Below are 24,044 nucleotides of genomic sequence, written 5' to 3'. Positions count from 1 at the left end.
GTCAGATCAAAGGTGGTGTAGTTCTAAATTTTCTAGGCCCAAAATTTCAAGTCTACTGGCATAAGATATTCTGTTGCGAATGGAGGAGTGCAGGGCTTGTCTTGTGAAATATCTCTGGACATTCTCAACTGTATTAATGTTCAGTATGAACTGTGGGTTCCAGACAGATGAGCTGTATTCGAGAATTGGTCTAGCAAATGTGTTGTATGCTGTAGTTAGAAGAACAATATTACCAGAGAAGAAGCTATGCAGGATTAGGTTGACCATTCTTAATGCTTCCTTAGAATTGCTCTGGCACTTAGATCATTGGAGATGAATATTCCAAGGTCCTCTACTGAGTGAGGATCAACAGCAAGGTCGTGATCATCTAATTTGTATTTTGTGTTCTGATTATTTTTACCAATGTGTAAGGCTGAGCATTTTCAAAGTGCAATCCACCACTTTGGGTCATTTAGTTATCATATTCAGAGCAAACTTGGAAGGGACATGTAAGGGTTATTTTTACACATTTCCAAAAAAGCATCTGGAATTAAGATTTCCTATATTTTGCCTGGATTGTCTCCATATCTAGTAACTAGTTAGTAATTTAATTGGCCTGCATAAATGAATATCTCTAGTCTTAGTTGAATCAAAGATTACAGTCAATTTTCAAATGACATCATTTTGCCCAGGCCTCCTTCTGTTGTAGCTAAAGAGAGAACCTAGTCGTAAGAATGTTAAGAGAAGCAGTGATTTCCAGAAAAAAAATGGCAGAGCCACACCCCTTTGTCCTCCACAGGTTTTCCTGAGGCAGAACTTATAAGAATATTGCTCATAGAAAACCATGCAACTCAGTTAATATCTATCCATGATTGCTGGATCTACAACTGGATTCCCAGTTGCAAGACCTAGAATGGCTAAGTGATTAGAATTTTAAAAAGTATTTTGTCATGGGAAAGAAAACATGGTAACCATTATTCTCATATTTATTTATTAATCAAATTTATGTAGCCATCCATCTCCCTGAAGGTGACTCTGCTTGGCACACAATCGTGTATAAAATAAAAACAGTGAATACAAATATATAAAAACATATAACAATAAATATCCTAAAGCCTAAAATATAATCAAAATGAAGAGAGAATAAAAATGCCCCCCCCCCCGAACAATGGAGCTATTTATCCATGGGAATCTCCAATTCTGTGGGAGTCCTAAGCCTGGTCACATAACCAAGTCCTGAGGGCTTCTCAAACCAATCCTAAGCACCAAACCTTGTAACAGCCTACTTAGAAAGGGCTACGGGTTGCCGAATGAAACCAATCTGAAGAGGTGAGGTGGACCTCAGTGAATCTGTGTTGCCCACCTACAGTCTTCTGAGCTAATCCAGAATGATTATATGGCCTTTGGTGCTGAAAGCCATGTAGAGATAATAGAAGGGCAAAGATGGATGCACTACCCCCATCCCACCCATACCAGACATCATCTAAAAGCATGACGAATGTCATTTCCATACTTAGGTCATTTCCATACTTTAAATCTGCATCTAAAAAGGATGCAGATATACTCCATTTTACAAAGTTGCAAAGGGAGGAAAGAATGGGGGGAGTCCTCAAGGGTAGCTTATTATAGAGGGCAGCTGAGGGCAATAGTGTACTTGATTAGTATCTCACGTCATTATCCTATATCCATGATGGCAAACCTAGGGCACATATGCCAGAGGTGGTATGCAGTGCCCTGTCTGATGACAGCGTCCTCTCTGAGCCATTACTCCAGTTCAGCTCCGCCGTGCATGTGTGCCCGCCTCCCGCCTGCCAGCTGGTCTTCAGGCCCCTGCTGTGCATACATGGGGCATGTGTGTAGGGTCACATTGCGTGTGCTGAAGGTCATGTGTGCATACGAGGGGAAGTCACTCGTGCATGTGACGAGTCTGCGGAGAGGGGCAGCATACAAATCTAATAAATGAATGAATGAATGAATGAATGAGTGAGTGAGTGAGTGAGTGAGTGAGTGAATGAATGAATGAATGAATGAATGTGTAAGGGGCAGGGCGCATGTGTGGGACGTGCACACATTGCATTTGGGGAGATCGGGCACACAGGCGCTTTGGCTGCTCAGTCCAGGAAAGGTTAGCCACTACATATTACACTTCAATAAAGGGATCAGAGTGAGAATAAAAGAATAACATAGTAGCATACTACTAATTCGATAGTATAATCTCACTTCAAAATTGGTGCCCTCAGACTGCTAGATAAAAATGTTCAATGGGGAACAATGGATAATTTTTAGCCTATTTTAAACAGTTGCAAGTAACATAATTTGTCTGCAAACAACTTGGATTTAAAAAAATGAAAAACAATTGTTTATATAAAATAAATGTAATTAGCAACTAATCTGTCTAAAGTACATACTAACATGTAAATTAATGTGCCTGGATCTAGGGAACAAAAACAGGCAGTCCTTCTTAAGGGGAAAAAAACCCCACTGGATGGCTGATATGAAGCAGGGAAGCTGCAGGTTCAGAAACCGATTTCCAATTACTCATCCCAAAAGTGACTTTTCCAGTTTAGAAAAGCTATATGAAAATTAATCAACATGTAACATCTAATTTGTACTCCAGAATAAAAATCAGCAATGGAAATCACAGCTGAGACCACATAGTATATAAAACTTTTTAGTTCAATTAAATTAAAACAAAGGTTTGCTTCATCAATGATTCATTAGTAGATGTTTGGAATATGATGTGTTTACTCCTGAAGTCCTTGAGAGAAGAAAGATTGGATATGAATGCATTAAATAATTTTCTGAAATTATTTATTTATCTTGTTTGTCACCCATATAACTGCAAGGTGATTCTCAGACTCCAAAACAATGATGGTTATATGCAAGGTCCTGAATGGGACAACTCGCTGAAGTCAACTCACCATGATCAATTCACTATGGCCAATTCGCCACAGCAACTAACCGCAAGACCAATTTACCACAGGACAAATTGTTGGAAGAATTCAACAATTCAATTGAATTATTTAAAATAGTTTTATTTATTTTTTTGTTCACATGTGCTTTGGTCACCCTCTCTTTCATGATTCTATCCCACTATTTCTTCGATATTAGTGTGATTCTTGTCCTGCAGTGAAACATCCAGTGGCTAGAGAGGTGGCTGTGGTAAAGTGGCCAAAGCGAATTGACTCTGCAAGGTCTTGGATTCCATTACCCAAAAAATGCCTTAGAAGGTGTGAGAGCACAACAAACACAACACTAGTTGGCAATACTTTAAAGCTGCGAGGCAAACCTAACCCTAACACCTTCCCTGTCCACCTCAACGCACTTTTTGGAGATGTAATTTGAGATGCCACTGAGCACCATAAAATAGTCTGGAAAACTCCTTCTGTCTCTTCCCCAGCAGTTCCAGATAGGAATTACAGTGTTCCCTCGATTTTCGCGGGGGATGCGTTCCAAGACTGCCCGCGAAAGTCAAATTTCCGCGAAGTAGAGATGCGGAAGTAAATACACTATTTTTGGCTATGAACAGTATCACAAGCCTTCCCTTAACACTTTAAACCCCTAAATTGCAAGTTCACATTCCCTTAGCAACCATTTAGATTATTACTCACCATATTTATTTATTAAAGTTTATTAAAAAAAATATTTATTAAAGGCAGACGAAAGTTTGGCGAGGACATATGACGGGAAAAATCGGGCGGGAAAAACCGTGGTATAGGAAAAAAACCCATGAAGTATTTTTTAATTAATATTTTTGAAAAACCGTGGTATAGACTTTTCGCGAAGTTTGAACCCGCGGAAATCGAGGGAACACTGTATATCTAAATGTTTCCACCAATGGATTAAAATTCTATCGGCGAAAGCGTTCACAGGACAACTTTCCCAGGAATGTGGGCCCTTTCTGCAAATGGAATTAAAGTACCGGAGGCAATCTGTCCATTCATCCTAAACCCCATATAACTATACAAATTAAGCAGAAGGAATAAACACAGGCAGTTCTACCAAAGATGTAGCAATTAGTTTCAGTTAATTGGGGGGTGGGGGGTTAAATGCAGAATGTGAATTATATTTTGGCAGAAAATTCAGAATGGTCAGCATCTAATGCAATCACTCTCTGAAAAGAAGCTCATTCCTTTAGTGAATGAAACTCTTGTTCTACAAAGAGCAGCTCCTTCCATTCATGGAGCAATTGAACTGGATTCCATCCAGAATAAAAAGTCTCAACATACATTTTACTCATAGACAGAGATTATTCTGTGGTAAGGACAGCAAGCACTCTGTTATATGTACGAATCCTAGCTATTTAATATAGGATTGTTGTTTTTCTCCCCAAACTATGTAAGGCCCATTTTAACACTAGTGTATCTCAGTATCTTAGTTAAACAATAAAAGAAACAGAGAACAACTGAAAAAGAACAATTGAAACAAATTTGTTGCTATAGAGTGTAACTTTACAGGCATAAATTAATAATCTAGTTTAATATTTTAATAATAGGCACATAGACTTACATTTTTCTTGGTATTGGTAAAAATACTTGTGATTCTTCTAATTTAATACACAAATCTATGTAAAAATGTATTTGTTCCAACTTTTGAATTCTCCCAGGAAGTGAGATGACTTAGTACATAGTTAAGGTGCACACACATAAAAAACAAATATTTCCTTTTTATTCCCAGTCCATCACATTGCTTTTGATTTATATTGTAAAGTATAAAGACAGTGATTCACACTTTGATGTGAATTTATCTAATTTGTATTTTTCAAACTAGTCTGTGAATTCACAGCGCTGATGTACTTTTCTGAATTTTGAAATGCGGTCCTCAAAACAAAACAAAAATGTACACAAAAATATGAGAACACAGGGAAATAGCAAAGAAAGGTGGATAATTATTTATGGCGAAAAAACTTGCAAAAAGTCTATCAATGAAAAATGCAGAATAAAAAGGAGAACAGTAGAAATGTGCCTTAAGATGTCTGGCAGCACTTTTTCAGCTAACAGATTTTATTAAAAGACACAAGCTTTTAATAAAATATATACTCTAAAAGGCATTGCCAGACTATTCCTGATTTTTTGCCACCAGAGACTAACATGGGACTAACATCCTCCCACAACTTCTCCTGCGAGAGTGAGGCTTAGAAATGATCAAGATGCATAATTAAAACAGTGGGTTGGTTTCCATTTGCTAAGATAGGTGCACTGAAAATTTAATTTTTTATAAATAGCAGGATTAAAATAGCAATAGCATTTAGATTTATATACCGCTTCACGGTGCTTTACAGCCCTTTCTAAGAGGTCTAGTCAGCATATTGCCCTCAACAATCTGGGTCCTAATTTTACCGATATCGAAAGGATGGAAGGCTGAGTGAACCTTGAGCCTGGTGAGATTCGAACTGCCAAATTGCAGTCAGCGGATGTAGCCTGCAGCAGTGTTCCCTCTAATTTTTTTTTGGGGGGGGGGGTGGGCGGAAAAGTATAGCGTCTGAGCGGCAGTCCCTTTGGGACTGGGCGGCACAGAAATAATAAACAAACAAACAAACAAATAAAAAACCCACCCTGTTTTGCCTCAGAGAATTTCAAAATAAAATACTGTACTGTGTGTCTATAACAGTGAGCTCATAATAGGGCAACTGTATCAATATCAAAATGCCACTTAAATAGTTGAGCTAGTTTCAAACTAGATTTTGATTTTCTTTCTCTCTTCCTTACTCCCATTCTTTTTCTTTCTCTTTTCCTTCATCTCTTTTTTATATCTATTTCTCTCTCTTCCTCTCTCTCTCCTTTCCTCTCACTCTTTCCCTCTCGGCTTCTGGGCAGGTTTGGAAAACTCTGAGTTGATGATGATTTTTAAGTGAGCGATTGCTCACTGCTCAGCTTAGAGGGAACTATAGCCTGCAGTACTGCATTCTAACCAATGGATTACCACGGCTCATAAAATAATAGTTGTGGGAGGGGAAATTGCAACCTGCAACTCTCACATTTTTCAATATATATATTTGAGGGGTGCTTCAAAGTAGGGGCACAAAACATCAAGTTTAGAATTTAGTTTCAAACTCACGCAACAAAACCCCCAGTTTAATCAGAGGCAAAACTCTTTCATTCAACCACGGCACTCAAGTGAACAAAGAGTAATACAATTCCTGCAGTGGTGTACAAAAGCAATTTAACACTTTATGGTGACTCTATGATACATTAAGAACTGTTATTAAAGTAATTTTTAGTTCTAGTCAAAAAGGGGTGGAAGAAGGAAGTAAAGTAACAACAACAAAATATTTATACAATTGTTGATTGAATACACAATTTGACTCTTGTCTGGGCCCAGTATGCCTGTGTGTATATTTCTCTCTCTCTCTCTCTCTCTCTCTCTCTCTCTCTCTCTCTGTGTGTGTGTATGTGTGTGTGTAACAATAAATTTATATCTCTCCCCACACAAACATGATATATATGATCCCAATTTATATGTTAATAGTTCGTGGTAGAAAATTATTAAAATGTCTAACTGATTCAGGATTCTTTACTATGTTGTCTGTTGGATGAAAATTTGATGAACAAGAAAGTAACCTTAGAATATAATTTACTTGTGAAAAGCTGCCAAAAGTTGCTGTTAACTTGTAGCAACATGCAGGTATAGAAAATGAGAATATACTTAATTAAATAGCAAGTGTTCACATTTCTTCTGAGATTGTAATAACACTTGAGCTTTTGGGTGACCAAAACTATATTTCTATTAATTATTTAATATATTTAAAAACAGTATAGCCAATTCTGAAATATGAAGTCTGTGTAAAGTCTATGACTTAAAGCATTTAATACCATATTATTGGACTTCAGACGTACAAGTAGTGCTAAATAATCTTAAAATTTGCTCTGAATTGTTTCTGATTTATTTTCTACAGATTTGAGAATCCAAAGAAGGCTAAGACAAATAAACCAATTATTTCTCCTGGCAAATGGATAGTACTAGACATAACTCTTCATATGAACAGTACGAACCAGTAACAATACAAATAAGTCAACAGACTTGGACATTCAGTAGTTTATCTCTTAATCTCAAGCCCTTGTTACCTCTTTCAGCCATGTATCACACAATTGGCCATGAAAGCACATAAGTATTATACAATATTAAGCAAGAACATTAGCATGGATTATTCTAATTTTAATTTGGCCTCTATGAGTACTGTAAATCATCCTGCAAAGCAAGCATTAGAATTTTCTAACTGTGGTTGCTATGCTTAATTAGTACCGTATTTTCCGGCGTATAAGACGACTGGGCGTATAAGACGACCCCCTAACTTTTCCAGTTAAAATATAGAATTTGAGATATACTCGCCGTATAAGACTACCCCTCTTCTGTACATCATAGACCTGACTGAGTCTAGGTCTATGATGTACTTGCATTGAGAAAAAAATCATTTCTGAACATGATAACACAATATTTTAATTACTAATGATGAAGATCTTATTGTTAAAATTATGAATGAATTATTTAGAGAGAGAGAGCCAAGTGGGAGCACTCTTCTGTCTATCTCTCCATATGTCTCTGTCTATCTGTCTTGTCTGCCTCTCATATTTCTCCTCACCACAATTAAGTTTATTATTATAACTCATCATAATTTGTCAACACAAAAAGGTGAACCTGGCTATTTTTCTTTCTCCTACCATCTATTCTGCAGGTATCTTTCAGTCTAACATGCAGCATGCTGACACCTATGTGAGAATCTATTATGGAATGAGAATCTGTATGTGATATCATGATATGGCAATCCAAACAGCCCATCCATTTTTTCCTCTTTCCGCACTTTCTGTCTTTATCCTCTTGCAATGTCACTTAAACAGATTTTAACTTGTCGGGTTTAATTAGTGACCCTGCCAATTTTCAGTACTGTGCAGTGTGCTATGATACAGAGCAGGGTGAATAATATGACCTCAGCTTTTAAAGTTATTTTAAAATGTTGCCTAAGAAATATGGAAAGAGGATTCTTTTTGGAGGAAAAGTACATTTTCAATGGTTAAACATAAGAACAAATACAAACAGGCAGAAATAAATGCATCCAGTTTAACATTCAATTTTGCAACCACTAATAATGTTGGTCAAGTAGGTACAAAAATACCTGGGGAAATGATCAAAGTCTGGGAAATGGGTCCCTTGTCAGTTAAAAGGAGTGCTGATTTACCACCTGCTAGAGCAGTGATTTTCAACCTTTTTTGAGCCGCAGCACATTTTTTACATTTACAAAATCCTGGGGCACACCACCAACCAAAATTACACAAATCTAATAAATAAATAAATACATACACACACACACACACACACACACACACATAAATAACCCCCTCATATATACAATCCCATGTAACATCCCCTTATAAATACAGTCAATCATCAATCATCCCTCCTCAAATTTATACCACTGTCTCATTTCTGGGTTATTCTCCTGTCTTTCCCCCTTTTCTCTCTCATGTTTCTCATTTCTCTCTCTTCCTCCCTTTTTCCCTCATTCCTTCTCCCTCTCACTTCTCCTCTTTTTCCATCCCTGTCTCTCTCCCCCCCTTACGTGTGTGTGTATACACACTCGAACCATTTCCAAAACCAGTTGAGGGCTGGGTTTTTTTTCTCTTTTATTCTTTTCAAACACAGGTGTGGGCTGGGGGGGGGTGTTTCTTATTATTTGGGTGCTTTTTACCATATGCTTCAAGAATCACCTCTCTCCCTCTCTCTTGTTCTCTCTCTCTCTTGTTCTCTCTTATTTTCTTTCTGAGGCTCCTCCCACAACGGTGGCTACAGCGGCGCTGGCGATCCGGCCGCTAGCCGCTCCGAGCGCTGTGGGAACGCCCACCCCTCTCACAGTCCGGTCCCGGGATGACAGTAAAGGGGCTGCTTCCCATCCTCCTTCTCAGAAGGTTTCCTTCTGAGCAAGCTGGCAGGAGGATGAATGAATTATTTAGAGAGAGAGAGCCAAGTGGGAGCACTCTTCTGTCTATCTCTCCATATGTCTCTGTCTATCTGTCTTGTCTGCCTCTCATATTTCTCCTCACCACAATTAAGTTTATTATTATAACTCATCATAATTTGTCAACACAAAAAGGTGAACCTGGCTATTTTTCTTTCTCCTACCATCTATTCTGCAGGTATCTTTCAGTCTAACATGCAGCATGCTGACACCTATGTGAGAATCTATTATGGAATGAGAATCTGTATGTGATATCATGATATGGCAATCCAAACAGCCCATCCATTTTTTCCTCTTTCCGCACTTTCTGTCTTTATCCTCTTGCAATGTCACTTAAACAGATTTTAACTTGTCGGGTTTAATTAGTGACCCTGCCAATTTTCAGTACTGTGCAGTATGCTATGATACAGAGCAGGGTGAATAATATGACCTCAGCTTTTAAAGTTATTTTAAAATGTTGCCTAAGAAATATGGAAAGAGGATTCTTTTTGGAGGAAAAGTACATTTTCAATGGTTAAACATAAGAACAAATACAAACAGGCAGAAATAAATGCATCCAGTTTAACATTCAATTTTGCAACCACTAATAATGTTGGTCAAGTAGGTACAAAAATACCTGGGGAAATGATCAAAGTCTGGGAAATGGGTCCCTTGTCAGTTAAAAGGAGTGCTGATTTACCACCTGCTAGAGCAGTGATTTTCAACCTTTTTTGAGCCGCAGCACATTTTTTACATTTACAAAATCCTGGGGCACACCACCAACCAAAATTACACAAATCTAATAAATAAATAAATACATACACACACACACACACACACACACACACATAAATAACCCCCTCATATATACAATCCCATGTAACATCCCCTTATAAATACAGTCAATCATCAATCATCCCTCCTCAAATTTATACCACTGTCTCATTTCTGGGTTATTCTCCTGTCTTTCCCCCTTTTCTCTCTCATGTTTCTCATTTCTCTCTCTTCCTCCCTTTTTCCCTCATTCCTTCTCCCTCTCACTTCTCCTCTTTTTCCATCCCTGTCTCTCTCCCCCCCGTACGTGTGTGTGTATACACACTCGAACCATTTCCAAAACCAGTTGAGGGCTGGTTTTTTTTTCTCTTTTATTCTTTTCAAACACAGGTGTGGGCTGGGGGGGGTGTTTCTTATTATTTGGGTGCTTTTTACCATATGCTTCAAGAATCACCTCTCTCCCTCTCTCTTGTTCTCTCTCTCTCTTGTTCTCTCTTATTTTCTTTCTGAGGCTCCTCCCACAACGGTGGCTACAGCGGCGCTGGCGATCCGGCCGCTAGCCGCTCCGAGCGCTGTGGGAACGCCCACCCCTCTCACAGTCCGGTCCCGGGATGACAGTAAAGGGGCTGCTTCCCATCCTCCTTCTCAGAAGGTTTCCTTCTGAGCAAGCTGGCAGGAGGATGGGAAGCAGCCCCTTTACTGTCAGCCCGGGACCGGACTGTGAGAGGGGTGGGCGTTCCCACACCGCTCGGAGCGGCTAGCGGCCGCATCGCCAGTGCCGTTGCAGCCACCGCTAATGTAAAGGGGCTGCTTCCCGGCGGCAGGAACTGCGGGGGGTAGCCGGCGTAACGAGCCCTTGCCACAGCTATCCGCCGCTTCTTTCTTCTCCGCCTCGCCTCCGCTATTCCCGCCGCCGCCTTTGCTCTCCCCGCCAGGCAAGAGGCAAAGGCGGCGGCGGGAGTAGCGGAGGCAAGGCGGAGAACAAAGAAGCGGCGGATAGCTGTGGCAAGGGCTCGTTACGCCGGCTACCCCCCGCAGTTCCTGCCGCCGGGAGTGGCGCTCCACCCCAGCAAAGCCGGCGGCGGGAGTGGCGTCGTCCAGCAATAGCAGCGCTTCGATGAAGCCGGCAAGGGAGCTCCGGAATCGGTTGGCGCTCGCCCGACGCCTTGTTTTTTTATTTCCCCCTTTGGTTTCTCTTCACAGGCGGGAGTTCGGGAGGCAAGGGAGCGCTCGAGGAGACAGCGTCTTGCGGCATCGCCTCCCGTTGGGTTTATGACGAAGGGACACTCAGCAACTTCTTTTTCCTTTCGGCGCCATAGCCACCCGCAGTCCCCGGAGCCGGCGGGTTGAGGCAAAGGGCTGCGTTTCCCTTCCCTCCCTCCCTCCTGCCCCCGTCCTGAATGGAAGCCCCGCTCGGCCAAGCAGCCCGGGATCTCCGCCGCTTGCAAACCGGGCGGGCGGAGCGGACCCGCGCTCACTTTCGGCTCCGGGGACTGCGGATGGCTATGGCGCCGAAAGGAAAAAGAAGTTGCTGAGCGATGCCGCAAGACGCTGTCTCCTCGAGCGCTCCCTTGCCTCCCGAACTCCCGCCTGTGAAGAGAAACCAAAGGGGGAAATAAAAAAACAACGCGCTGCTGTTGCTGCTGTCGCTGCCGCCTGAGGCGGCAGCACTCGAATCTGGCGTGGTGGAAAATCTTTGCCTGCCTCCAGATTTTCCACCACGCCAGATTCGAGTGCCGCCGCCTCAGGCGGCAGCGACAGCAGCAACAGCAGCGCTTTTTCCTTTCGGCGCCATAGCCACCCGCAGTCCCCGGAGCCGAAAGTGAGCGCAGGTCCGCTCCCCCCCCCTCCTCCCGCCCGCGGCTGTGGAATGGGCGCAGTATCCGGCCTATAAGACGACCCCCCACTTTGGAAAAGATTTTCAGGGGTTAAAAAGTCGTCTTATACGCCGGAAAATACGGTAAATGTATTTAGACATCAACCCTGACATTCTTCCATAATTAATTCTCTTTAATTACAAAAGAGAAAATAAACACACTTAGTTCTTGGGGCAGTGAGTGCCTTCAGCATTATTAGAATTTACCTGAAATTTAAGAGAAACCTTACCTGGGATTCTAGGTTTTTCCGTGAGGATGCAGGTGTATTGGCATAAGAGCTGATGGAGGAGCTTGTATTAATGTCATCAGTACTGAGGTTATCTATGGTATCACTGATACCACTGCTGACGGAACTGCTGTCATCCCAGCTGCAGAAAGACAAACAAATCCCCATAAAGATAACTCAAATAAGCAGCTACCAATATACCAAGAAAGCAGAGTTTTAAGAAAATATTAAGATCTAAATGCTTTTCAGAATCTTCCAACATAATCCAGAGATATCCTAAGCAAACCTATCAGGTAATTTTTCACACTCCTTTTTAGACATATTCTGAAAAGAATAAGGTTGCTTTTAAAGAAATGCTACTTCAAAATTTGTAAGGAACAAAAAAAGCAGCTGCAATTTAGGGAACAATAAAGAAAAACATTCCAGATTGGAAAACAGCAACCCAGAAATCATTTTAATATTCAATTAGTTCTTATTTTAATTATTAAACAAGAGTTTCTAAATTTTAAAAACTGCTTTATACAGATACATTGCATTTTGTGTTACCATAATTTTGTGTTGCAGGCAATCATTCTGCTTACCAATGAGGAGGATCAAAGTTACAATTTATCTGCATTATTGTTATTATCAGCAGCAATCCTGGAACTTGTGCAGACCAGCTGTCCAGGGGCTGGTGATAAAGCTGAGTTTACAGGGTTTGAAGTGGCTGAATTACTTCTGTTTTTGGAGAGGGGAGCCTAATTTAAAATGTCCCTGGGACCCCGTCTCCCAATTTGGAGTTCCCATAAAGTTAACTGCTTTCTTATCCGCTGTACCCTGATATAGTTGTATTTTTTGTATTTTAAGTATACAGTGGTATATTATGTCTTTTATTATTTAGATGACTGATTATTGGCAAACCTGTAATATTTCATTTAAAGTCAGCACTACAGTATATGAAAAATTGCTACAACATATAAAGGATTTCTATTAAAATGCACATCAAATAATCTTGTTTTTTTAAGAACTATACTTGTTTTCACAAAGGCCTCCTGTATTTTTCTCTTTTTAATATACCAATTGTCCATTTTCTTTCTTTTCCTTCTATTTACCTAATATAAATATTTTTTTAAAAAAAATCTGCATTGTCTTCCTTATTAAGAATTATTTGGTTAACCCTTTACTTGCATTCCAATTACAAAAATCTACCATGTCACTGTTGGTTATTTAATTGTATGAAGAAGAATGGTATGGAGAATATTTCCTTTGCCCCAATTTTACCAATATTTTGGAGAAGCTTCCCACAATATACTATTAAAATAAATATTTATGGATAAATTATGCATAATTGCTAAGGGTATTTGGTGCATGAATATCTATGTATTAAAGTTACAATATTATATAACCAATAAACAGGAAATATCACATGGAACAGGGTGAAGGGATCCTTTGGAACTGGATAGGCATGATTGAGAAACCAGAAAGTATCAAATGAAGCAAAGTTTGAACTGCTTGAAAAGGGAACTTGTTTGTGTTCCCCAGGGATGCCCTCAAAGTGCACCTGTGAGCAAGCCCCCTTACATAGGGGTCCCTGACAGAAGGATCTGCCCTTTCATCAACCTTCTCAATATACAGACTTCTAAATTCAGGTGCAATTGATAGAATGTAATATAGGATAAGAGGTGTATCCCAAAGGGGCCTGCTGGCTCTAATTTCTAAAATTTTAACCAACAAATGATCATATCCTGCCGTTTTTAAAACAACTTGAAAGTACAAAGGCAGGATTACTATGTTCAAAACTACAGATGCAATTTTCAATTCCTTGAACATGCGAGTATAGCCCAGAAAGTAATGCAATGACATAGACTGTTGTAATGTAAAGTATATTATATGCTTTACATTAAATACCAATGCAAAGAGAGGGAAAAATGAGTATTTATGCATTTTTCACAAGGCAGCCTAGGGAATTATTAGGCACTCACCCAGCTGTTTGCAATTTATTATGAAATGTAGCACATAAATAGCAGTTGGCAAAGATAAACTCAGAATATATCATCTGGGACTGAGCTACTAATTTCAATAAATAACTGGCCGACTATGATTTTGGTGAGATTAATGAAATAGTAATTCATATTACTGATTCAGAATGTAAGCTCCTCTCTTCTTTCTTACAGGATTTTTTTTTCTTCCACAAACACTTATTACTTCCTGAATTTATGGGAGAGAATTAGATTTTTCTGCCATTTCCTTTCAATTGAGAAAAGGACAGTCACTAAATGAACTGTTGTAAGTTGAATATTTCCCGTAGTTCAGGTTTAAGGTAGAGATAGAAAAAGGAAATAGAATAGCTCTCTTAAACTCTTGCTTTCCAGACTCTGTAAGCAAAGATAGTATCATTGCAATATAGTTAAGGCAATTAAAAACCTAAAAGTCTATTCAGTTATAACTACCTTTTACTCAGTTAACCAATCAAATGACACCTACGCTGGATACTTGAAATCAGGTATTTAAAGACATTGAAATGTGTTTGAATATTAATAGCTTGGGTTGATAGTTAGGCTGTTGGTTTGAGCTCCAAGCTTGTCGATTCAAAACACTGACCATGTCTCACCTCAGATGGTGACAAATCAGTTCCAACTAACATTATTATTATTATTATTATTATTATTATTATTATTATTATTATTATTATTATTATTACAGTATTATTATTATTATTATTATTATTATTATTATTTAGATTTGTATGCTGCCCCTCTCCCTAGACTCGGGGTGGCTCACAACAGTGATAAAAACAATACATGGTAACAAATCTAATAATTAAAATCTAAAATAACAGTTTTACATTACAAAGTCTAAAAAAAACCCCCCAGTAAATAAAATACATACACACAGTCATATCATGCACAAAGTTACATAGGCAAGGGGGGGATGTCTCAGTTCCCCCAAGTCTGATGACAGAGGTGGGTTTTAAGGAGTTTACGAAAGGCAAGAAGGGTGGGGGCAGTCCTAATCTCTGGGGGGAGTTGATTCCAGAGAGTCGGAGCTGCCACAGAGAAAGCTCTTCCCCTGGATCCCGCCAGCTCAACATCAGCTCAAGCCAACAGCCTAATTTAAAGACATCTTTAATTTGTCTCATATTCTAGCTAAGGAAAAACACAATTTTAAGAAGATTGAAAAAAATACTGGAATGCGTTCTGTGAAAATAAGGCGTTAAAATTGTGAGAGGATAGATATAGTTTCTTCAAATGAATGTTAACCAGGTCTCCACGAACTGTGAAAAAAATTTCCATTTATAATTCATTAACGTTTGATTATTTTAAGATACTGTACTTGTTATGTGATCATTCCCATGAGTCTGTATGGAGCCAAACCTTTAAAAATAGGACACATAAACACACAAAATAATTATTGGTGTTATGACCATAATCACAAAAAAATCTCCTTTCCCTCAAACTCTGAAGCTGATATCAGACTTAAAGAAAAGCGTACAGAATGAATTATCTTGGATAGCCTGGTGAGATTTCCTCACAGTTTTCAATTCCTAACTACAGTATATCCTGATTAATGATCTACTGAAGGATTTTCCTAGCTTGAAGTCAACTAGTTTACTTTTTGCATTTCCCATAACAAAAACAATACTTTTAAAGAATATATACAGTATGCTATACTCCAACAGTCAAATGTTACTTCTCAGCATTACTTAGCTATTCGAAGTCTTACAAACCAACTATGGAAATTTCAAAGTTATTTCTGAGAAATATCATCACTCTAATAATGATTGTTTGTATCTGTCTACTAGGAATAGTCAGGTGTTTAAAAATTCTTCCCAACCAAGAATGAATGACATTCAGGTGCTTTTAAGGGGTTTACTTAACTGGAACAAGGTGGAAGGCATTCTCTGGTGTACCTACTAAGTAATATATTAAGAGTTTGAGAGTAACTCTCTTTGTAGTTAAAAACTCCCACAAAGGTTATCTTACACTTCAGAGAGGAATACCTTGTGATATTTATATTGGTAACCTTCTTTCTAGAACACTTCATGTTGCATTTCAAACTGGGTATTTGATTGCTAAATCCCCTTTTTCTAAAACATTAGCTACTCGATTCTTTTTGTACAGCATAAAAAAGAATTTTGAAAGGAAGGGAAAGACCACAGAACATGTTTAATTATCCTGTAAAACAATTTGTTTCCATTGTGCCCCTTTGGGATTCCACCCAATACTGACATCATGGTATGAGGAATTCCAAGAAGAATATCCAGCAATTGCACAGGATTTGTTATCAAAGTTGTGTCATCAGCCTGCAGGATAAACGAAGACATGCTGCTGCATGTTGAAAAATAATAATTAGGGAAATAATAGTTTTATCTTTTAAAACTCACCAGAGATTTAAAACCAAAAGGTCCTGTTTGTTAACCTTCCCCTAGTTTATTAAAACATTAAAAAAATGATGCATTTAAATAATGAAAGTTTGACAAGGGAAAATCAATAGATGAACATGTACCAATTTTTTCATCAAGCTTCTTGATCTTATTGCTAAACAAGGACACCTTTTCACTTTGGCTGTCTATTGGTACAGACCTTGAAGTAATAAACCCATCCCCGGTACCATCACCTCACTGATGGATCCTTCTTTCTGAGTTTTCCTCCCACAGAATTATTTGGTTATCATAATTTGAAGCATTTGCTCTGTTTATTTGCCACTATATTGAATGTTGGTGTTGCCTGAGAGGAAATACTTGTATCCATCCATTGATGTCAAAGACTAATTGAAATAGACCTCGATGGACGTTATCAGTGAAAAAGTGGATTAGAAATTCATTCATTGTCTATTGGATTGTGGACTATCCATCTGCAATACAAGTACAGTGGTACCTCATCATATGAACTTAATTGGTTCCAGGAGGAGGTTCGTAAGGTGAAAAGTTCGTAAGATGAAACAATGTTTCCCATAGGAATCAATGTAAAAGCAAATAATGCTTGCAAATCCTTCAGGAAAATCCCAAACTTTAGAAGGGAGGCGAACAGAGGGCAGGGAGGAGCAGCTAAAGGGGGCGGGTGGAAGAAGCAAGGCTAGGCTAAAGGGTGAGTGGGAAGGAAGAAAGGCAAGGGGGGTGCCCCTCCCTTTTCTTTCTTCAAAAGACACCGTTTCAGTGCCTTTGCAAGCATGCAAAATCTTTACTCCTCCAAGCTGCCCCTCCCTTTTCTTTCTTCAAAAGACACCGTTTCAGTGCCTTTGCAAGCATGCAAAATCTTTACTCCTCCAAGCTGCCCCTCCCTTTTCTTTCTTAAAAAGACACCCTTTCAGTGCCTTTGCAAGCACGTTGTTCTCTGCAAAATCTTTCCTACTCGAAGCAGCCCCTCCCTTTTCTTTCTTCAAAAAAGGGGGGGGAAAGAAACCCCTTCATCCCAGCAGCAGCTGCTTGGGTTCGTAGGGTGAAAATAGTTTGGAAGAAGAGGCAAAAAAATCTTAAACACCGGTTCGTATCTTGAAAAGTTTGTTAGAAGAGGCGTTCGTAAGATGAGGTACCATTGTATAATGCTCATAGAATATTTATTTTTCAATTTTATTAAGGAATGAGTTCAGTGTATTTAAGAGGAATTCTTTTAAAGCAGTCCAATAAAGGAAGAATGCATTTGAAAACTGCTGAGTAGTAACAAGTTATTATTTTCCTCCATTATAAGTGCTTGATTACAACTCATTTATCAGCTCTTGTCTCTTTGAGGCCTTTTAAATCCATAAACATAATTAATAGTTTGTCTAAATGATATCATCTACATTCCAAAGCAAGACCATAATAAATAACAATTGTAAGCATGCTTATCGGGGGGGGGGGGAATTGTGACATTATTAATTGGCATTTAAAAAAATAAAATGAGGATTGTAATGCTCTAAAGTCTTTATTTAAATAAGGCATGAAACTTCCACAAATGATATTTCCTTACAAATACCTGGTTAGATAACTTGGTTTTTTAAGAATAGGTAGATTTGATTGGACTCAGGGTGTCCAGGGGGAAAGCATTTTGAAATTTCCTGATATTTCCCTATAACTTGTGATCTAGTTAAAATGCAGTCATAGATAACCAAATGGCTAAACCATGGAGAAATATCGGTAGCTGAGGAAGCAAGTTGTTGCCACAATTATGCACATTTTTGCTTGACTATGCCAGGCAGCGCGATCCATTTTTAAACATGATTTTTCCCTGACTTTTAAACATTTTAATACAGTTTGGTTCTCCACCCCCCGATTTATTCCGTTTTTTTCACAATTTCCCTGATAATTCCCCGATTTCCCTGTTTTCCAGGTTTTCTGGACACCCTGTGGACTACACTTGCCATTATCCCCAGTGCATATGGAAGGCTGCCCTAAGAAACCAATCCCTTTAAAAGACAGAGAATTAAAACAGGGGTATCAAAATGGCACATCCTGCAGGCTGGATATGTTACACGCAGGCCATGCCCACTCCAGCTCCATGAAGGGGAAAAATGTCGCAAAATGTCATGTGACAGCAATGTGACGCCCCGAGTATGACACGGAATAAAGGAAACAAAGCAACACTTTTTCAATCTCTAAGCCCCTCTAAGATGACACCCCTAAAATGTATTTGAAAATATAAATTATTTTGTTTTTATCCCTTTTAATACCATAATATATCTGCATAACTGCAAAATATCAGCATTCTCTGGCAACCAACCAACCAATGAATATATGATCAAATAAATTGGTTTAAAGTGCGGCCTTGGGTGAGAATAGATTTTTCCATTGCTGAGATATATACAGTGATCCCTCGAGTTTCGCGATCTCGATCTTCGCGAAAACGCTATATCGCGATTTTTCAGCAATTGTTACCATCTCGATCTTCGCGAACACTATATCGCGATTTTCCCCACCCGATCAGGTCACTCTCTTCCTTCCTTTCTCATCTTTCTTTCTCTTTCTCTATGTTGCTTCTTCCTATCTCACACTCTCTTCCTCCCTCTCTCATCTCTTTCTTTCCTTCTCTCTCTTTCTCTCCCCCCTCTTGCTCTCGAGCGGCCGCCTAGCAGCTGATCTGCTCGGCAGCGCAGCAGCAGCGAGGAGCCGAAGATCTTCGGCTCCTCGCTGGTGCTGCGCTGCCGAGCAGATCAGCTGCTAGGCGGCCGAAGGAACGTTCCCTGGGTCTTCCCCGCCGCCTCGGATCCTCGCTGATGCCCGCCCGCCGTTTGCCGCTCGCCCCGTTCGGCGGCCGCACGTCCCGTTCGCCTGCCGCTCGCCTCATTCGCCCGCCGCTCCCCTCGTTCGCCCCCCACTCCCCTCGTTCGCCCGCCGCTCCCCTCGTTCGCCCCCCACTCCCCTCGTTTGCCCGCCGCTCGCCTCGTTCGCCCGCCGCTATCGAACTTGCTATCGAGCCTGCTAATGAAATCCAACCCGCAGCGGCCCTTTCCCTCTCCAGGCTGCGGGAGGGGTCCGGAGAACAATGCCTGGCGCCGCGCTCCAGGCTGGGCTTTTTTCCCCCATTTCCCCTCGGGTGGAATTTCAGACCCTCCGCCGGTTGGATTTCATTAGCAGGCTCGATAGCAAGTTCTTCCTCCCTTTAGAAAGCCCCGCAGCCTCCTCCGACCGGCGAGGCCGCCAGCGAGGACCCGCAAAGCCGCCGCCGCCGCAGCGAGGCCAAGCCGCCCGCTCCCACGGCACGGGCTCCCAACACAGCGCCGCTCAGCCCGCCCTCGGCGATGCCTCCGCGGATCTGCAAGCCCAGCCGAGCGACGCCTCTGGTCTGGGCGAAGGCAGTGGGCAGGCCCCGCCGCAGCAGTCCCCGCGGGCACCGCGCGCCAAGGGCCGGCCAGGCCGCCGGCCAACAAAGGGGCTCCCTCGCCTCCCTCGGGCAGGTTTACAAAGGCAGCGCGGCAACTTGGAGCACGGCACGCCCCGCAGCCCTCGCCTCGCCCGCCCCCGCCTGGCTGGCGCTCCGGCTACCCCCGGCTGAGGAAGAACCGAGTAGCCCCCGCCCTCCCCCGCCCGGCTCCCTTCAGCCCCCCGGGGCCAAGCGGGCGGGGGGCGGGCGGGACTTCGCCTGTCTCCGCCGCCCGCATCGCCCCTCCGGCGGGCCGGCCTCCCCCCGCCCGCCTCTGCTGCAGCCGCCGCCGCCTCCCCGACTGGCACAAAAGGGCCCCGCCCGCCCCGCCCCGAAGCTTACCTTGCGAGTTTTTGGCTGCGGGGGGAGAAGTAGGACTTTGTGTTAGACGCTGTGTTGGGAGCCCGTGCCGTGGGAGCGGGCGGCTTGGCCTCGCTGCGGCGGCGGCGGCTTTGCGGGTCCTTGCTGGCGGCCTCGCCGGGCGGAGGAGGGCTGCGGGGCTTTCTAAAGGGAGGAAGAACTTGCTATCGAGCCTGCTAATGAAATCCAACCGGCGGAGGGTCTGAAATTCCACCCGAGGGGAAATGGGGGAAAAAAGCCCAGCCGGGAGCGCGGCGCCAGCATTGTTCTCCGGACCCCTCCCGCAGCCTGGAGAGGGAAAGGGCCGCTGCGGGTTGGATTTCATTAGCAGGCTCGATAGCAAGTTCGATAGCGGCGGGCGAACGGGGCGAGCGGTGGGCGAACGGGACGAGCGGCAAACGGCGGGCGGGCATCAGCGAGGATCCGAGGCGGCGGGGAAGACCCAGGGAACGTTCCTTCAGCCGCCCAACAGCTGATCTGCTCGGTAGCGCGGCAGCAGCGAGGAGCCGAAGATGAGGTTTCCCCGTTGCCCAGGCAAAGGGGAAACCCCATCTTCGGCTCCTCGCTGCTGCCGCGCTACCGAGCAGATCAGCTGTTGGGCGGCTGAAGGAACCTTCCCTTGGTCTTCCCCACCGCCCACACGCAAACTTCACCATCTGCGCATGTGCGGCCATGAAAAAATGGCCGCACATGCGCAGATGGTGTTTTTACTTCCGCACCGCTATATCGCGACAAATCGAGTTTCGCGAGGGGTCTTGGAACGGAACCCTCGCGAAACTCGAGGGATCACTGTAAATATAAAATGAGCACAAAACTGAGTTTAGAATTTCTAATCCATTTTATCAATGGAATGATAGCCGTATAATTTCAGAACATTTTTAAAAAATCATATAAACAAACTTAACCATCACTGCATTCCCTATCAGGACAAGCAAATTTATGCAAAGAAAAGGAATGAAGCTGGCAAATAAATGAAATATAAGATGTAATAGAACTATGTCTGTTTTAAAGTTATTCATTCATTCATTCATTGGATTTGTATGCCACCCCTCTCTTACTCTATACCTCCATAGCTTTCTTTCTCTGCAAACCATCTTCACTTTGTGTGAAGATGGTGCATAATCTCATTAATGCAACTTTTTTTGTCTATTAAACCTCTTGATTTTAGATTGAGGATCTCATGAATGCCACTTAAAAATGACTTTTTTGGTTTCCATTTCTTTTAACCCATTCACGATTCTTTCACACAAAGGAAATTTGTCCTGTGAGTTGATACTTGTTCATTCCCACTAACTACCTCGATGCCATTTTTCTTCACAGTCACTCATGTAATAAATTCTCATTCATTCATTCATTCATTCATTCATTCATTCATTCATTCATTCACTCAGCACCAATATATTCCTGACTCAATCATATCTTTCTATTATACATAATGGTGGGGTGACCCCCTCTGAAGCCCATCTTTTGGAGACTAGTAGGCTTTATTGTGCAATTGGTCAGTCACTGTGAGAAAAAACTGCTGGACTAAATGACTAAAGGTTCCAATCTAGTATACTGCACACTTAAAATACCTGTTCCATGCCACAGTTTCATCAATATGATTTAAAGATAATTGCAAGTCTTTCCCTGAATTCTTTTGTAAACCATCCAGAGTCATTGGGATTCAGGTGGCATAAAAACATCATACAATATTTATTATTCTACTCTATCACAAAAAATATTACTATTTTAGTAATAGTAGAAAACAATTCAAAATTTATTTATTTATTTATTTATTTATTCATTCATTCATTCATTTATTTATTTATTTATTTATTTATTTATTGGATGCGTCACCGCTGAGAAGAACGGAGAGAGAACGAGAGTGAGTGAGAGCAACAGACAGCAAGATAGAGAGAAAGTGAGAAAGAGAGAGTGAGAGAAAGGGGGGGGAGAGAAAGAGATAGCAAGAGAGAGAGAACAAGAGAAAGAAAGAGCGTGAGAAAGAAAAAGAGAGAGAAAGAGAGAGAGAGAGAAAGCAAAAGAGACAGAAAGAAAACAAGAGAGAGAAGTGAGAAGAAGAGAGAGAAAGAGGGGGAGAGAGAGAGAAAGAGAGAGGGGGAGAGAGAGAAAGAGAGGGAGAGGGAGAAAGAGAGTGGGAGAGGGGGGAGAGATAGCAAGAGAGGGAGAGAGAGAAAGAGAGAGGGAAAGGGGGGAGAGGGGGGAGAGAAAGAGAGAGGGAGAGGGGGGAGAGATAGCAAGAGAGGGAGAGAGAGAAAGAGAGAGGGAAAGGGGGAGAGAGGGGGGAGAGAAAGAGAGAGGGAGGGGAGAGAGAGGAAATAAAGGAAGAGGAGAGAGAGAAAGGAAGAGAAAGAAAGAAAGAGGGATAGAAAGAGAGAGAGAGTGAGAGATGCTCAGTGAGCCTTTCTTTGAAGTTGCCTTTCTTTCTTTCTTTCTTTCTTTCTCTCTTTCTCTCTCTTGCTCTCTTTCTCTTTCATTCTTTTTTCTTTCTCTTGCTTTCTTTCTTTCTCTTGCTTTCTCTCCTTCCTTCCCTCCTTCCATTTCTTTCATTCCCCCTCTCTATTTTTATTTCTCTTTCATTTTCTTTCTTTCTCTCTTTCTTGCTTTCTTTCTTGCTCTTTTTCTTTCTCTCTTTTACTTTCCCTTCCTCTATTTCTTCTTTTCTTTCTCCTTCCTACCTTCTTCCCTCCCTCCCTTCAGTCCTTCCTCTCTTACTCTCCCCTTTCATAAGTTTCCTTGCTTCCTTCCTCTGTTCCTGTCCCTTCCCCCTTTCTTTCTTTCCTTCCTTCCTTCCTTTCCTCCCTCCATTTCTTGCTTTCCTTTTCCTTCCTCCCTTCTTTCCTCCCTCACTCCCTTCTTTCACTCCTTCCTCTCTTCCTCTCCCCTTTTTGGCTCAAAATATTTTGAAAACCCTCTGGATCCATCAGGCGCCTGGGGTGGAACAACCTAATCGGTTCCGCCTCCCTGCAGGGAAGGATTGGAGCCAGGAAGTCAAGCTGCAATAGGAAATGGTCTGACCATGACAAAGGCAACACTTCTAAGCCCCTTAGTCTCAGACCATTACTCAATTGCTCAGAGAGGAATACCATGTCGAGTGCGTGCCCCCCTAGTAAGTCGGACCCTGTACTACTTGGGTCAGGTCCATGGCTGTCATGGTGGCCATGAACTCCTGTGCCAGTCCAGAGGCTCCGCCGAGTGATGGCAGGTTAAAGTCCCCCAAGACAATAAGTCTGGGAAAGCCCACCGCCAACCCGGTTACCTCCTCGAGTAGCACAGGCAGGGCTTGTGACACGCAGCTGGGAGGCAGGTACGTGAGAAACAAGCCCATCTGAACCCCTAAGTCCAACTTCACCAGGAGGGACTCGCAACCCGCAATCTCTGGAGTAATGAGTCTATGCAGGCATAGGCTCTCCCTGGCTATAATAGCCACTCCTCCCCCCCTTCCCTGGGGTCGAGGCTGATGCCATATCTGAAACCCGGCTGGGAAAATTTCAGAGAGAAGAACTCCTCCATCCGGGTCCAGCCAGGTTTCAGTTACACATGCCAGATCGGCCTCCTCATCCAGGATCAAATCCCGGATGAGGAGAGCTTTATTTACCACCGACCTGGCATTGAGTAGCAGCAGCTTGAGCCCAGGGCCAGAATTACACTCATCACCAGTATTCTGGGTTGAGCTCACGGAGCCGGAACAAGGGATCGTTATTAAGCAGCGATCCCTCCTTCCCCTGGAACGGCTAGCTCTGTGGCTCCCGCCATATCTGCCTCTCCCCAGCAACACCGGAATATTCTGACCCTCTGCCCTCCCAGAGATAGGTGCCCCCTCCCCTCCTGCCTCTCCAGCACCAGGTGGGCCAAATATATCATTCGTATCACTCTCATTCCCCTCATTCACACCATAATCCCATCCATCCCATCCAACCCACTCCCTCCCATTCATTTCATAACCATTCGCCCCATACATATAACCCCATTCATTCCAATAATCATATATATCCATCACTAAACCCCCCCCCCCAAATAAGTTAACTAAAAAACAGTTTTAAAACATTAAAAACAAGGAAAATGAGCAATCAGAAATA

At 42.1% G+C, this 24,044-nt stretch overlaps 1 protein-coding gene across 6 annotated transcripts in view; it reads right to left on the bottom strand.

The window, feature by feature from the left end:
* Positions 1-24,044, bottom strand: part of NAV2 (neuron navigator 2) — a 395,483-nt gene that overhangs the window by 74,149 nt on the left and 297,290 nt on the right. For all 6 annotated transcript variants that reach the window (XM_070761666.1, XM_070761675.1, XM_070761699.1 and 3 more), the window contains one exon: positions 11,789-11,927. In XM_070761666.1, coding sequence (XP_070617767.1) covers positions 11,789-11,927 — 139 coding nt within the window. The remainder of the gene's footprint in view (positions 1-11,788; positions 11,928-24,044) is intronic.

The sequence above is a fragment of the Erythrolamprus reginae genome, chromosome 1, assembly GCF_031021105.1.
Source record: "Erythrolamprus reginae isolate rEryReg1 chromosome 1, rEryReg1.hap1, whole genome shotgun sequence".
NCBI lineage: Eukaryota > Metazoa > Chordata > Lepidosauria > Squamata > Dipsadidae > Erythrolamprus > Erythrolamprus reginae.
This window is presented reverse-complemented; position numbering and strand designations above follow the sequence as displayed.